Source organism: Tripterygium wilfordii, chromosome 10 (genome assembly GCF_013401445.1).
Source record: "Tripterygium wilfordii isolate XIE 37 chromosome 10, ASM1340144v1, whole genome shotgun sequence".
Lineage (NCBI taxonomy): Eukaryota > Viridiplantae > Streptophyta > Magnoliopsida > Celastrales > Celastraceae > Tripterygium > Tripterygium wilfordii.
In genome coordinates this window covers 9,270,707-9,288,178 of record NC_052241.1, presented here as the reverse complement: position 1 = coordinate 9,288,178, position 17,472 = coordinate 9,270,707, and the positions used below count along the sequence as shown (strand labels likewise).

At 36.7% G+C, this 17,472-nt stretch overlaps 2 protein-coding genes across 2 annotated transcripts; one reads left to right on the top strand and one right to left on the bottom strand.

Annotated features, from left to right (window-relative positions):
• The first annotated feature begins 737 nt into the window (after positions 1–737).
• LOC120006970 (pentatricopeptide repeat-containing protein At2g35030, mitochondrial-like) lies at positions 738–4,005 on the top strand. The gene has a single exon (XM_038857095.1). The coding sequence runs from the start codon at positions 895–897 to the stop codon at positions 3,289–3,291; it is 2,397 nt and encodes a 798-aa protein (XP_038713023.1). The 5' UTR covers positions 738–894; the 3' UTR covers positions 3,292–4,005.
• A 415-nt stretch (positions 4,006–4,420) lies between these two features.
• Positions 4,421–6,701, bottom strand: LOC120008070 (amino acid transporter AVT6E-like). The gene is made up of 2 exons (XM_038858580.1): positions 4,843–6,701; positions 4,421–4,738 (listed from the first exon to the last, which is right to left on the bottom strand). The coding sequence occupies exon 1, from the start codon at positions 6,341–6,343 to the stop codon at positions 4,865–4,867; it is 1,479 nt and encodes a 492-aa protein (XP_038714508.1). The 5' UTR covers positions 6,344–6,701; the 3' UTR covers positions 4,421–4,738; positions 4,843–4,864.
• Between the last annotated feature and the right edge of the window lie 10,771 nt (positions 6,702–17,472).

Here is a 17,472-nt window from a genome sequence, read left to right as displayed (position 1 = left end):
CTGTTTTTATTCAAAACAAAAATGGAAGCACTACATCTCCATAATTTATGCATTCATAATGTGTCCATAACAAGGTGGCATGGGGAAAATGTGGGGACCATTTTGAGCTAGCATGCCACCTAGATTATGGACAATTATGGACACATATCATTTTGGAAACAAAATGGAAGCACTACATGTAACTCAACGTGGATGTGACAATTATAGACCATCGAATATAAATTCAAAAACATTTTATTTTTGTTTCAAACAACTACACATTTATGATTTTTAAAAATAAAAAATTTTATTCCCTTAAAATACCATAACAACGACACCTGGTAGGGGTCTGCATCGGGCCAACCCGGCCCGACTTTTGACTATTTAACACACAGACAGTGCACAAAAATATATAAATATATATAATGTATATGTATTAATGCAAATATATCGACAATGCAGTTGTACACTGTGCATATATATAATGTATAATGCCTAATCGAGCTTCGGGCTCGGACCGGGCTAAAATTGATCCAAAGTGTCAGGTCTAACCCTAGAAATGGAGTCTAGACCCGTCCAAAGCATTGGACCGGACAGGCCACACCCAATATAATTTTAAACTCGGACCAGACCGGGCCTAGGTCGGCGGGTAAGATGGTGACCCCTAGCGCCTAGTCTAATAAAACTAGAGTACCACTCGGGCACTCCATAAATTTAGGAGTTTTTAGAACTTAGAAACTCCTAAGTCCTAACAAAACCCTCGTTAAAAGTCTTTCGCCATGTCCGATCGCAGTTTTTGTTGCTTTCTAATCAGTAATCACAACCTCTGTTTAGTCTCTGTACCCAAACTATCGTCTCTCCCATGTAACTAAGGTTTTTGGCAAACAATGCACGACCATACCTCTATTGCCTCATATGATACGTTGCCTTCTCCCCCAATTTCGCTATTTGTCGACTGTATCACGCTCAACGTCACCGAACGATCTGTTTCAATGCAACAAGACTATCTCTCGCCTTGCCAAACTCGGACAGGTCAAGGAAGCTCGCCAACTGTTCGACTCAATGCCTCAACGGGACACAGTTTCATGGAACTCTATGATCTCCGCCTACACTCAGAACGGCCAATTGCGCAATGCGAAGTTGCTTTTCGATGCCTTTGAAGGTAAGAACATACGAACGTGGACCATTTTGCTATCTGGGTATGCCGAGTATGGCCAGATAAAGGAAGCCAACATGGTGTTTCAATTAATGCCTGAACGCAATGTTGTTTCTTGGAACGCCATGATCAATGGGTACGTGCAGAATGGTGAAATAAGGCAAGCTAGGAAGTTGTTTGATAAAATGCCTGTGAAAAATGTGGCTTCATGGAATGCAGTAATAACAGGTTACTGCGGATGTGGGATGATGAGAGAAGCAAGGGAGCTGTTTGATAGAATGCCGGAAAGAAGTAATCCGACATGGATGATAATGATAAAGGGATACGTTGAGATTGGAAGGGATCAAGAGGGATGGGGAATCTTTTTGATGTTGACGAGGTGTGGAGTGGAGCTAGACCAGGCGGTGTTGGTTGCTGGGTTTTCGGCAGTAATGGGATCAAATGATCTGAAATTGGTAGGATGCTTGCGGACAAAGGCTATGAAGGTTGGTCTGGAGGGGGATGTGGTGGTGGGAACAGCGGCTATGAATACATATATGAGGTGTGGGTCCTTGGGTGATGCAGTTAAGTTTTTTGAGACAATGCCGGAGAGAAACGAGTACTCTTGGACTAGTACGATTGCTGCATTTTCACAGTGTGGGAGATTGGATGATGCTATTGCGCTGTATCAAAGGAATACTGAAAAGGGTGTTGATTCAAGTAACACAATGTTGACTGCATATGCCGAGTGTGGCAGGATTGATGATGCCAGGCATATATTTGATGAGATTGTGAAGCCCAGTATCCTTACCTGGAATTCTATGGTTAATGCTTATGCACAAAATGGTATGCTTGAAGATGCCAAAGACATGTTCATACAAATGCCTCAGAGGAATGCAATTTCTTGGGCGACCATGATTTCTGGATTTGTACATAATGGACAATGTAGTGAAGGTTTGAGGTTGTTCTCTGAGTTTCATCGGACAGGAATGCTTCCAAGCCATTCGAGCTTTACTACTGCTCTACATGCTTGCTCTTTCACTGGAGATGTTAATAGGGGAAGACAGATACACACACTAACCATTAAAGCTAGGTGCCAATTTAACTCATATGTGGGAAATGGTCTGATATCAATGTATGCGAAGGGCAACAGCTTGGAAGATGTTTCTCGGGTGTTTAGGACAATGAGAGTGAGAGATATTGTTTCTTGGAACTCACTGGTTGCTGGCCTCTCAAAGAATTACATGTTGGATGATGCTCAGAGTGTATTTGAAAATATGCCAGAACGGGATGTGGTGACTTGGACTGCCATTATCTCAGCTCATGTCCAAGCTGGGAAAGGAGAAAAGGCCTTTGAATTGTTCCTTGACATGTTAACCCAAGGAATGAAACCAAGAGAGTTGACACTTATTAGCCTTCTTACTGCAAGTGGTAATATGTGTATAAACAAGTCAGGAGAACAATTTCACGCGTTGGTAGTTAAACATGGATTTGAATCATGTAGGTGTGTATGTAATGCTGTGATGACGATGTATTTCAAGTGTGGGAATTTGGATGGTCTTCGTGTATTTGAAGAGATGCCTGACCAGGACATAGTTACATGGAATGCAGTATTGTCAGGCTATGCCAAAAATGGTCTCAGTAAAGAAGCCATCAGAATTTTCGAACAAATGAAGGCAGCAAGCATATTCCCTGACGAAATCAGTTTTTTACAGGTTATGACTGCTTGTTGCCGTACTGGATTGGTGAATGAGGTGTGGGCATATTTCAATTCCATGATTAATGATTATGGGATCAGCCCTTCTGTTGAGCATTACACTTGTATTGTTGATCTCCTAGGGAGAGCTGGACATATCTCTGAAGCTGAATCGCTCATTAAGAACATGCCTGTCAAAGCAGATTGTTTGATTTGGGAGACACTCCTTACTGCTTGTAGGATCCATGGCAACGTAGGAGTTGGCCAGAGAGTTGCTGAAAGGCTTGTTAAAATGGGAACACAAACCTTTGGTACTTATGTCTTATTATCGAATATATATGCATCCCAAGGCTTGTGGAAAAAAGTAGAGGAAACAAAGGAACTGATGAACAAAAGGGGAGTTACCAAAGACGCTGGAATCAGCTCGATTCAGGTAAAAAACAAGCTGCACTCTTTTCTTTTGGGAGGTGAGACGCAATGATATTGCAAAAATTCAGTTGGAATTAATAGACTTCGACAACCATGTTCACAGCAACAGGCCATGTGCCAGATATGAATTTCATTCTTGACATGGTGTGAAGAAACCTAACCAAAACTAGTTCGTATGACAGTGGCAAACTGCCCCCTGGCATGAGGTTTTGTGCACAGCTACACAACAATGATCCGTCCATTGATATTATGAAGAATTTCTGAAAATATATTTACTGCCCTTCATTATGATATTTATGCTCAAGAGTAGCCAGTGCATTATTATTCTTGTAGATGAGGATAGAGTTCACCACATCTAGGATGGTTCATATGCTCGTTGAAGTTACTGGTGAGCATGGTAGATGAAGAAATTGAGTGAAGAGAGTACTAACTGTTGGTTGCTGTTTGGATGAATGTCAACGATTAAGCTGAATGCAACTTGGGAAGATGAGAGCTCAAGTCACAGAAATGAGACTTGACTCTCCTGGAGGTGAATATTGTTTGGCCATTCTCCAGATAGCTCCTCTATTCAACTTTTACTGGAGAAAGAAATCCATTAACGGAGCCCTGAGTATCAATGTAAAATCATGGTCGCGGAGGATGGACCGGTATTCTATGGAATGTTGTAACTGGTTTTTTGGAGAGCCCTAAATCGCTCAAAATAAGATACAATATGTACTTTGTAGCCTTTAATTAATCGATCACTGATTATTTGTGCAAACTTAAATACATTGTTCATACTGGTGATAAAAGTTATCCTCTTTTTTTCTTGTTTGATTATTTTGCTATCAATAAAGGGAAGGCTGCCTGCTGTTTTGATGGACTAGTGTAGATTTTACCTCAAGGAAAACAACTGATATCCAATAAACTGTTATTCCGTAAGATTGATACATAAGTGTATGTTCTTTTACAGTAAGATGTTAGCAGGTGACAGAACAATGTAACAGAACCTTTGTGCACATGAGAGATAGATCATGACAGAAATAACATTTGCATGACATGCAAAATACAATCAACAACCTAACGGCCCGAGTTTAGACTCGTATCGGATGTTCAAGGGACAAACTTGTATGGTGTCGTTCTTGGTCATCAAAAAAAATACAATTAATGGAAAAAGAAAAAGGTTGATGAACAATGCTTCCTTGATGAAACAGAAAATCATGAATAATATTTCAATTGACAACTGTATTGTTGTATTGTACAATAACAAAAGCATCTGGTATATGACATCAAATAATTTGCAAAAATTGGAACTTACATTGGGTGGCAAGTTAGCAAAGTTCTCTCTAAGCATTTTCAGTTGCAGAGTCAACCTGCTGCTGTTGCTCTGGAGATTTAATTATACATTGCACTGTAACCACAGCATAATCAGACCTACAAAATCTTTTCAAGCTTTTTCTCTGCACTGCCAAGCACGATTTCCAGTTCGGAACAATGTTCTGCACATCATCTATTTATATCTGCGCATTTTCCATCAGATGGTATTGGTAGAGACATAAAAATTGATAAATCTCAACTTGCATCGCTACGTAAGATCTTTATCTAGCAAAAGTGCAAAACCAACCTATAAATCATTAACAAAGGAATCATTCAGATTGGTCTTTGATGCTGTAAATGTTACCAATCACCCCAACAATGCCAACCATGAGTGCCAATACCAACATCATCCATGACAAGTACCTCTCAACAAGGCTTAAAGATCCTCCTTGTCGACTCAACCTTAATGCAATAAGCGACGGAAATATAAAACCCAAGGACACTGCTGTTGTGGCTCCTGTAAACTTGAAGGCAGTCCAAATGTTGGGAATCATAGTGGATCCAAAATAAATAAGTCCCAACAGAATTGCTGTTAGGGCCAGAGACCTTTTCCTACTTTCCTCGAGTGGAGCTGAGCCCTCAAATACTAGAGCATTCACTGTTTGCCTCAAAGAGAAATGAATTACAGGAAAGACGAGAATTAAATGAAGAATGTATCCCACCCGAACAATATAATTCAGAGCAGCGCTGAAACGAATTCCAAGGTCCTTATCGAAATTGGTCAGCACATCAGACTCAGTATCCTTCCCAAATAGTAGATAACCCGATACAGCTGTTGATGCATAAACCAATACACAGAGAATTGTCGTGATCCTTCCCACCCGGTTCATTTTACGAGGCGAGCGCTCTTCAAGCTCATTGTATATGGGCTGAACATTGAAATGACAAACATAAGCATTTGACATTATTGGAATCACAACGAGCAAATCCAGAATTGCCTTCTTTGATCCAAAATCCGGACTCATCCTTGGGGATTCAATCTTCCCTTCAACAAACTTAATTAATGCCACAACGAAACAGACAATGACAAACACTACTGCAAGAGCCACAGAAGCAGCCGAAGTCATGCTCAAAGAATCAATCTTATCCAATGCACAGAGTGGTGCAAGAAAGATCACAAGCACAAGCAAAATCAAAATCTTCCTATGATCCCAGAAGCCATGCCCCAACCACTGGTCAAAAACCCCGGTGTGATGGGGCGAACCAGACATAACATCACCCATGATTATCAAATACACAACCATAACACCTGCATTGTTCACAATTATACAAATCTCAGACAAAACCCTCGCTTGCCTTCCCAATGCACGCTCCACGACTTCACCATAGGTTGATGACTTCGTAAGAACTGCATACCTAACTAACAATTCCACACTAATTTCTGACAAAATCCCAATCAAAACAATTAATACAAGCCCAAGAACAACCCCAAGAACTTTCATTGTGGCAGGCAGGGCCATGATACCGGCACCAATAACTGTTGTGGTGAGATTAAAAACTGCACCAGATAAACCAGACCCTTTATTGGGTTTAGCAATAATGAGAGGAAAAATATCATTTTCTAGATCCCCATCCTCATCGCCACCAAGAAGACGACTGCCCTCCATCTTGGGATCTAGACGACTATCCTCATCAACAGAGACCGATTTGAGGTGGGTTTCCGAAGGGGATCTTAAATTACTGGGATCATCTTGCAATTGCAATTCAATGTGGTTTTTCTTGGATATAGGTGTATAATTACTATCCATTTGTATACGCGAAGAAAAAAAATTGAATCTTTATAGGATGTGTAGATCTCAGATGCAATGAACAATGTACCTGATGATTTACAGAAGATGAAGATTAAATCAGAGAGATTGGCGTCGTGGTTGATGCGATTGAATTGGCAAGAGAAGCATTAGACCTTTTGTGGGTCAACGGTTGATGTTTCTCTCTCAGCTGCCCAGAAGAAGAGGAAGGAATGGCGATTGAAAGCTAGAGAGAAAGAGATGGGAAAGAAAATAATGTTTTTTCTATTGGGGGAGATAGTTTTCAACGTGGAGTTTGGATTTTTGTTGGGTAGATATTTTCAGTTTTCTGTTGATGAATAAATACAGAAAGAGAGTGGGTGGTATTTGCAATCCAATCTCTTTAAATAGAATAAAATGGAGATAATTTATTTTGTCATAAAATAGGGTTCTAGAATCTAAAAAAAATTAGGTGAAGATAAAAAGTATAATGAATATGATTTGTTTTTATTATGGTAGATATATTTCTATATGTGTGACTTCTCACTATCCTATTAAATCTCCTTTAACTATAAATGACATTTTATTTTTGGTTCATAATTTAATGAATATGAGTGTGAGGTGAGTCTGACAATGAGGTGCGTATGGTCATAGTTAGTATAAAATAAAGAGTTTGTACGAGAGAGATTTTTAATTTGTAACTAGGGTATAATGAGGTATTTGGTTGGTATTTAAAGGGTGGAAATCCACCATTTTTTTTTTTTTATTGATTTTGGGAGTGTAAAATCTCTAATTCATTCCATCATCTTTTCTCCAAGAGAGAATGAATTTTAGATTTTGAATATTCAAAAAACTATTCTACCATTATTAGTTAAAGGTCAAATATTATGGACACCTCTTTTGGTAGGAGTCATTTCTACATGTACCACTCGTTTTGAACTTGTAAAAACTAGACTCCCGCGTGCTTTAATTTCGTGTCATGATTGATCCTTCCATTCAGTTTATCGTCATTGACTAACGGTGGAATACAAAACGACATAGTTTTAACTTAATAAAATTGAAAAAAGAAATACTATTTACTCAAATTGCCTTTAATAAGTCAAAAAAATAAATAAAAAATAGAACAAATGTGCGACGAACACAACGCTCTCTCTTCTTTCTTCTTCGTTCTTTTCTGCGAACACCGTCGTTACTAAACACCAATTCTTTTGTCCGACCACCATTTTTGGCAATCAACCTACCAAAATGAAGCCCATGACCCTGAAAACTTCTTTCGACCACTTATAGCTTGAGGCAAGTCGAGAATTGATCAAAAATCAAGCTTGAAACCGCGGACCACCGGATAGAAAAATGGTCGATTCGCCCAACTCTGACGACGGATCGACACATCGCTACAATTGTTGGACTCCCCTAGGTGAGGCGCACCTAGCCCAACCCTTTGTCAGCCTTAATAGCCACCGGAAGTGGATGACCCAGTTTGTTAATCCGATTCTGACCCGACCCTTACCCCAACATGAGAAATTTCAACTGTTCCCATACCTTTCTCCTAAAACTTCTTCCGCTCTATTATCGGGTAATCGGCCTTTTTTGTCATTTCAAATTGGTCCATTCCCTTCACGAATCTAAACCCAGAAAACCTACCAATGGAGATGGCATGGTTGTTCTTCATGGGTTGGGTATTGGAAAGAAATCCAATTAATTTTGGGTGATTTGAGTAAATATTGTTTTATTTGGGTCTTTTTCTCAATTTTATTAATCTAAAACGAAGTTGATTGATGCTTTCCGTTAGTCAAAACGATGGAAGAACGCACAATGGAAAGAAATCAAAGCCCATAGGTCTAATTTTTATAAATTTAAAACGAGAAATACATGTAGAAATGACCTCAATCCCATACATGACATTTGACCTTAGTTAAGTTAAAACAATAGAAAATATTGATTTTATTTTTAAAAAGAAAAGAGTAATATTGAAATTCTTACACTCGTTCTGGTTGATACCTGATAGGTTGCAGGCCTGGACTCTTTAATTGAGATGTAAAAAAGCCCAGTACAATTTTTGATTTAATCCATATCAAATAAATTCGGTAGATCCATAGAATTTTGTCACTCCTAACTATACCTATCTATTGCGTTAATATCATTTTTACACACTGAAAGATAATCACTCTTTTAATTTACACACCGTTGTTTAAAATGTTTCAATTTGATGATAAAATTGTTTCAACTTGATCTCTCGGACAAATTTTCTCACTTTGGGACAGTAAAACTACACATGTGACACGTTGATTGTCCAAATATTGATTGCCACATGTGCAGTTTGATTATTTCAAAGTGAAAAAATCTGTCTAAGAAATAATTTTATTATTGAATGATCAAATTGAAACATTTTAAACAATGGTGTGAAAATTAAAACACTGATTACCTTTCGATGTACAAAAGTGGTATTAGCCGATTTAACCCCCTATCTATTCATTCATACTAGAGTGTGGGTCCCGCGTAAGAGATCTTCGTTACGTGCGTCAATCACGAGGAGCATAGCAGAGCGCCGCCTCGATATCTCGTCAATTTATCGGGTTTTGTTTTGACTTGAACATTCGCGAGGCCCACTCAATAGGTCTGAGATAAAATTGTTAAAAGATGACCCATCTTTCTAGGCCCATCAACCTGATAAGTTTAATTTTTTTTTTTAAAAAAAAATACTTTTTTTTTCTCTAGACAATGATTAAATGACAATGACAGAAATTCATTTTAATATTTTTTTCCACCATTTTTATTTAGCATGAATAATTGAAGAAATAAAAAAATTTATTATAGTTGACCGGATGAATATGGATCTGATTTGGTTGGACGGTCCAACCAAAATGTCCGGACTTGCCGTGTAGAGAGTTTTGAATTGGTTCTTTCAATTTTCACCTTGAAGCACTATCTTTGTGGTCATACATTGATGTAAATGGTCGGTTTTGATTAAATTTTTTTTATATATTTTGATAAAAATTTAACTCATCAATCAGTCTGTTAATAGCGGTTATTTCGGTTAACCGTTCGGTACTTATTAAATAAGATTTGAAAATAACCGAACATTCGGTAGATTAATTGAATGGTTCGATTTTGTCGATAAATTTTTGCACCACTATAACTTACCCAATCATCAAGGTGGGTAGCCGCCCCCCTTAAAAAAATTAAGTAAATTTGTATATATATTAGATTAAGTGAGATAAATCAATACATGTCTCACTTTATCCTGATAAAATATTAGCTCATAACATGGGCTTAGGATAATACATTAATAAACTACATGCCCAACTGAATAAGTAAGTTCAAAAAATCAATTAAATACTCAGTGTGTTAGGTTATGGTTGAAAACCATAAAAACAAACATCTATAGGATCCTACAATCAAAATTTTCTTTAGATAAAAATGTTCCATTATGATTATGATTATTATTAGTTATTAGTGTTAGAGGGGACTTGAACCTAAGATGTTACTCTAGTTCAAATCCTAAACAATACACTATCGCGAGGCCAAGTGAAATACCGAGTCTCATATGATTATTACCCCATATAAAACCCTACTCCCAATCATATAAAATAATGAATAAAAACTCTTTATTCATTATTTCATAGTATAATAATGTACATTATTGGTAATTCTATTATTTTTTTTAAAGTTACACAATTGTGTGTAACGTGTATGGACGGTATTCTATTATAGTATTATCTTTCACACAAAAGAAAGAATCATTATCTTATTAAAGGTAACACAAAGTTGAAGCTTGGTCATGTACATGAATATTTTACATATACGGCTCAAGTTGAGCATTGGCTTTAGAGCCATGACTGTTTGCTTGTTGGCATTTTTGGTGGTTGTTCATACTTGGTGGAGTTGCTTTGGAGTATGTGAAGTCGTTTACTTGTTTGAAACTCACCAAGGTAGAGATTTGTGGAAGTTTGACTCGTTTTTCTACACTTTTCTACTGTCATTTGTTGTTTTTCATCCGGACGGGCCTAGGAGCCGTCCGGATAATTCTCTGTTGTCCGAATAGTTAAGAGACAGAGAGTTGGAGTTGTTTGATCCGTCCAAACAGCTACCTAAGCTGTCCAAACACTTGACTGGATTCTATAGTTTTTTGACAACTCATATAAATAGAAGATTTGTAGAGTTTTGACCCAACTTGATGGAGGGCTGGAATGGTCACCTCCTAGAGAGAGAAACAAAGATAATACTTTCAAAAGGAAAACACTTGAGAGAGAGTGAAGGGATCCAAGAGATAAGCGAGAGAGCGACTCTTGGAGTTCTGATTGCCTTATGGGTAAGTGGATTTCTTATCTCTGTTGTCTTCTCCATTTGGTTTCTCGTAGAGAGAGCTTAAGAGAACAAAATAACATCTAGAGTGAGCTTGTTCTCATTGTATTGGGTAGTCTCTCGATTTGTAAACTTCACCATATAATGAAATTGGTTCTCTGTTGTCCGTGGACGTAGGCCTTTGTGTACTGAACCATATATATAGCTTGTTTTGTCTCTTTACTGCTTTGATTTGCTTGAATATTGTTGATTATATGATTCTCTATATAGTTAGCTTGAATTTGTTTGATTCAGTCAATCTATTTGATGCTCTTACTGTGGGTATTGGTGATTTTGACACAATAATATATATATACACACACTAGGAGAGTCTTTAGTGGTATTGATATTGATAGTTTAGTAGTAAATTTTTTTGAGCCAAAATGTATGTAATCGTAAGGTATTGAGTTTAAATTTCAGTAGAAGTAATATTTTTTTGGTCATATGTTGCATTTTGGTATAACTTTTTTTGTTGTCAGGTTGAAAACTTTTGTATACGGATTTAATGACATATGTTTAAGCCCAAATTTAAGTTTATACAGAATAAACTTGTATGATTTCTCTATTGGAAATAACGTATTGAATGTTGAATAGTATATTGTTAATAGGGACATTAATGATGGTAGTCCATTTTGAGTGACGCGTGACAACTAACACACCATGATAAGAAAAGTGAGTCGACAGCGAATATATCATCGATCAATTCCCCCATTTGATGATCAATCCACAAGTCTATATCTCACGATATAATCGATTACGATAATTAGACCCATTCAATGAAAGCGGCATCCCGCGTGCGTTGTTTTGTCGGTAACGAATATCTCAGCAGCGAGGTTTAATTTACGAATGATAAATTTGGAGTCTACCTTATAAAGAGGATAAATCTCTTATTGTCAAACTAAGAGTCTGTTTGGTATCACTTTTGTTTTTTGTTTTTTGTTTTAGTTTTCAAAAAATAGAAAACAAAAACAAAAAAAATATTGTTTGTTTGTATTTTCTATTTTGGTTTTATGACAAAAAACAAGTTTTCAAAACTTTTGAAAACAAAAAAAAAAGTTTTTAAAAGTTTTGGAAACAATATTTTTTGTTTTTGTTTTTTATTTTTTGAAAACTAAAACAAAAAACAAGAAACAAAAGTGATACCAAACAGACCCTAAGTTTTCAATAGAGAATTAGCCTTAAACTTATGATGTTAGACTTAGAACTCCATCTTATGTGACGGGTATTCATTATACTCTAACAACGTCAATTATTTTTAAAATTTCGTAACTCGAAACAAGTGCATTATTTAGCGCGTGACATCACATGCCTAGGGGTTTTTTTTTTCAATGTGGAAGGGACTGGTGAGGGTGAAATTTTGTGATAGATATATTATATTAGTCTACAAATTAATGGTAGTCTTTGCGAATATTGCATGTAGTCGAGTCGATTAATGCCCCCATAATCGACCCTACTAGGCATTAAATTCATTCGTTATAAAAAGAAGGGAGATACTCGGGGTAAAGTTGGAAGTATGACTTTGTGATTATTTAACTAGGGATAACCTTGAGACTTAATTGAGTGTTGGAGTATTTACGATTGAACCACGATCGTCAGATTCATTGACTATTATTGTCTTCAGGGTTAGATTAGTCAGATCACAACGAAGCTTTTAGCCGAAGAGCCGCCCATGATTGCACCAAAGAGTGTTCGGCCAAGGTAGTTTCACTTTTTGTTTCACTACAATTTAAATAGTCAAAAAAAAATATAAATGAATTCTTCATTGGGTGCAACACCAAGAAACTTCCACAAAAGAACATAGAAAAGTATTGAAAAATCAAAATTAAAGGAATATTTTTAAGAATAAAAATAATATTAAAGCTTAGATGCCTTAGAGATCGACTCGATACCCCAGCCATAAAGTAGCACAGAAAATCCACTATCACGGCGATGACAAAGCACCATGTATATATTTCGCAAATGTCTCCTTCTATTTGTCCCCACAAACAGGGACGGAGCTAACGTCGGATATTAGGAGGGGCGAAACTTTGTACGGGAGTTCGGGGAGCAACGTCCCTATTTTTTTTTTGGTTTTATATATATCACTTGTTAACATTATGATAAAGGTCAATGTTAGTATTATTAATCTATACAACGGATACATAAAGTTATACCTTGTCACAACTATCATTTTCTCTACAAGGGGTCAATCTCATGGAACCCTATAAATGCATCGCTAATTTTTTAAATTTTTTCTACCTAATCAAATGAATATCTTTATGATTAATATTTTATTGGGCTAATATGGACATGTATCATCATCATTAGTTGGATCATCTTTTAGACTTACTTATTCAATTGAATCTTCATTTTATTAATGTATTATTCTAGGTTCATATTATATAATTTTTTATTGGATTAAGGCGCGGCCCGACTCCCTTGGGCATGGGTGGTTCCGCCCATGCCCACAAACTGACATATCGCGATAATTTGGCATTCCCAACAAAAATATCGTCAAATGCTAGAGTGAAAAGAAATATTATTGGGAAAAAAGAAATTAAAAGTCGGTTTCTTTATCTCGAGGAGATCAACGAGAAAAATGTGGTACCAATTTGTCCAAAAGAATAATGAGGTACCAAATTGTCCAAAAAATAAAATAATTTTTAAAAATGAAAAAACAAAAAATGTGATGTGGTGTGATGTGATACACCTCTTAAATTATTGGATTCAAATTGTAAATTGTATAATTTTAAACGAATTGCAGAGCCCCTAGATCCTTGAAAATGATATGTGTCTCAACTTTTGGTATATGAAATCCATCCCATCTTACCATCTAAATTAGTTGCTAAGATAGGTACTCACTCTTCCACCTCCAATAGTTCATAGGATCGAGTGAGGGAGGCGGATATCCCGCCTGAAATAAATTTGTGAGAGCTACAAAAAGTGCCAAGCTCATATCCAAAGCGGATAATACCTTGAATGTGAAGTGAATAACAAAAAAAATCCCCTCACAATGACCAATCTTAACATTGAACTATGTGAAAAATGCCTAGTCTCTATGTATTATTGTTTTAACATTCCAAATGTATGAAACCTAGTTTATAGTGTCTATTTCAGTCTGTTGGAAATTCAAGTCAATATAGTTTATACAAGAAACATATTGTAATATGGAGAGACATGTTGACAAATAATTAAGGTTACACAACCTTGTAGTAATAGTTTTTTTTTTCATAAGCAGCAGAATATATATATATATATCAAAAAGGAGAAACAATACAGCAGGGCATCAAGGGTAGATGGCTGAGATACAAAGGTGGAAAGCATAAAAGGCAAAAGATGTAATTAGCTTAGTAACATAAAAGATCAAACTAAAATCAGAACCTCTGCAGATATGTTGCGCGGGCTCTCTTTGGAATGTTACTCCATTGCTAAATAGCACACGAGGACTGTTGTAGCTGATGGCTTGAGTAGGGAAATTTTGGCTCAACAAAGTAGCTCCATAGTTGCAGTCTAACAAACACCATGGAAAGTTCTTGGATCCAGTTTACTGATTTGCCTATAAAAATGACATCATTTCTTGCCTTCCATATAGTCCAGACAATTACATAAAACAGCAGCTTCCATAGCTTCTTTTGTAGATTCCCTTTCATCACCAAACTGCACCATTGTTCAAATAAGCTTCTAATATCACCTGGTGGGCACCAAGAGAACCCCCACTAGTTTATAATTGCATTCCACATGGATGATGGGCCTTTGCAATGACAGAAAAGGGGGTCAGTTGACTCCTGGAAATCTGAGCAAAGAGGACATACATTTGTTGTTGGGAGGATAATTCCTTTTATTGCCAAAGATTCTCTAGTAGGCAATTTCTTGAATAAGAGGATCTAGGTAAAAACTTCAACCTTTGTGGGGGCTACTCCTTGCCATACTATTGGGAGTAGTCCAGCTGAGGGGGGTTAGTGTGATCCTCCTGTAACTTGCTATAAAGAGATTGCACTGTGAAGTGACCTTGGGATGTGAATTTCCAAACAACCCTGTCAGTAGTAAGTGGGTACAGTGTATTGAGCAAGGCACTGTAATAGAGATTCAGTCATACCCTCCTCCCGTCTGAACATTCTTCTCCTCCACTGAAATCTCCATTCCCACTGAAAATTCCCCCACACTCCCATGCTCCTAATTGTGTGAAGTATTGTTGATCCACCTATCATGCCAAAACCTTACTTTATCTCCATTTTCAACCACCAAACCAAAACCCTCATGACACAGTCGTCCCACTGGTGTCGCATCCTGAGATACAGCTTCTTGCACATTCAGCAATATGGTATGAGGCAGATGAGGAAATAGGAACTGAGAGGATCCCACTATGAAGATGCCTTCTGCTATTAGTCAAGTGGGTTTGCAGATTTATCAACCTTGTAGTAATAGTTGAAGCCCTAAACCTGCGTGTATATATGTTGAGGTTCAAAACACATTAATAATAGGGCAAAAAGTTAGATAACCTTCAAACACGCCAACCCAACATTTTTCATACATGTTCGGTTATAATTTGTAGAAAGTAGGGAGAAATCGAAGAAATAGTTGAGATAGAAGTTTGATCCAAATCACTTGAGGTATTGTTCGTATGGGTTTAAAGTTCGCACGACTTTGTCATTGTTAAAAAAGTCCTTAAACGATGATGTGTTAGGCTTAACTAATAAATCACATCAATTGATACACTCCAAGCGATGTGGGATGCTGTCATTCTGTTCATTGACAAAAACAGCAACCCAGCATTTTCGCATTCACATGTTCTTCGATTTTTTTTGGTCTAACACACAGTACCTAAATGTGACACGCCAAGCCATGCATTGTATTTGCTCCACGCATTATTTTGTTGACCGGTGAAAACACTAAAGCATGAAAGGTTTTCATATGTGACCGCTTGGACGGCCAAGCGCAACAAAAAATGCGTTGACATCTAAGACACCAAACATTGTTTCTTTGAGAAAAGAGAAAAGACACCTAGAAAAATAAGATTTGAAGATTCTGTGATTCATTTAAAATTGTAGGATTTACAATTTGAATTCAATTATTTGAAAAATATGTCACGTCAAGTCACGTCACATTTTTTATTTTCCATTTTTAAAAAACTTATCTGCTTTTTTTTTTTTCCATCATTAGATATCAAATGTAAACTTTAGAGAATCACGAAACCTCTAAATCAAACAAAAAAATAGGCTCGTGAAACCGATCATTATAGGTATATTCAACATGCCCGTTTATCTATTATCCGAATAACAGGTAAACGGGTACTCGAGTTCGAGTAATAGAAAATCTGAATACCCAATTTGCCACAAATATATATATATATATATGTTCCTATATAAAGAAATTGTACTAATAGTATAATGCAACTTTGTAATAAATAAAAAAAAATATTTTAGACCCACAAAAAATTGTATTATTATTTATTCATATGTTGAACCACCCAAGAATTAAATCCATTAGAATCATTAAATACTAATTTGGAGAAACTATCTCATAAAATTAAGGTTGAATATACCTCATACTCTACATCTTGAATCTCTCACGAAGAAACCTAGATAAAACCCGAGAGATACATCACAACATTTTCTCTCTTTGCTCTCTTTCAATGCTCACCGCACACAGCTCATTATTTCTCTCTCTACAAAAACACTCACGAAGAAAATCTTAGAGTTTAATTCTACTTAGGAGTCCCTTAATTCCCTAAGATGTTTTCCATTACAAATATGATAACAATCACGTTTCAACTAAAGACCAACTTGAAAAATGAATTTCGTCACAATCGAAACTCTTTCGTAACACAAAAACTCTTCAGAATCACATCTATCCGCCAACTGTCTAGACGGCTTCCTCGCCCATCCGAGTAGATGAATCTTTGCTTCCGTTTTGCATCAGGCCATCCGGATGACTTCCCTACGTGTCCCGACAGATTGCTCATGCTCAGATTTCTGTCTTTTAAGCACCCCTTTTTTTTTTTTTATCAAAATCCTATCACCATCTCAATAAAACTTGCTTAGCTGTCAGAGGTTTTTACACGTAAGACTACCCATCTATTATTAATTTATTATTCTCTTAAATTGAAGACTTTATTATTTTGTTCTAATTTCCTAAATATAATGAATTTATTTCCACTGACTTTAAGAAAAAGAAAATTGAAAAACGTCATGTCATAATCCATCCACAGTAACTCCAGCTTTCCCACTTCAAAACGACCCACACTGCCTGACAACTGACGCATGTGCCACGTAAAGTGGCCCACGATACGATGCATTTTCTTAAAATATCACGATATTTACAGGAGAATTTGATACAGTCACTATCGGTAGCTTTGATTACCTTTAAGTCAGAATAAAATATACAAATTAATAAAAGAAAAAAAAATTTAGTATATATGCACGGTGGAAAGTGACGGGATGTGTGTGTTTTACTTTCAGAGATGACGCGTGCAATGCACTACCTGTCCTTTAGGAAGTATGGAGGTTCCTCGTTTGGTAACGGATAGTGTGAATCCACCCAGCTGTGCATGACACGAAACTTCAATTATTATATGATAGAAAACCAAAATCCTTTTGATTTCAAGGTTTGTGAAAGCGATTTCGAGTCATGATTTTCGTGGATGAAATTTTATCCACACGTCAGGTGTTGAGGGGGCTGACGCAGTGATCAGTTTTAGTGAATTCTGTAAGAATAAAGGGAGAGGGTGACTTTTCATGATACAGGGATACTTCGACGCTCAAGTCCATGTCAAACTCATAGAGTTCTAATAATCTTAATGATTGTAAATTGTAAGTCGTGAAGTAAATAAT

Bases quoted from the DNA above. Each gene is read 5' to 3' on its own strand.
- LOC120006970 (XM_038857095.1), top strand. From the start codon at position 895: ATGATACGTTGCCTTCTCCCCCAATTTCGCTATTTGTCGACTGTATCA.
- LOC120008070 (XM_038858580.1), bottom strand. From the start codon at position 6,343: ATGGATAGTAATTATACACCTATATCCAAGAAAAACCACATTGAATTG.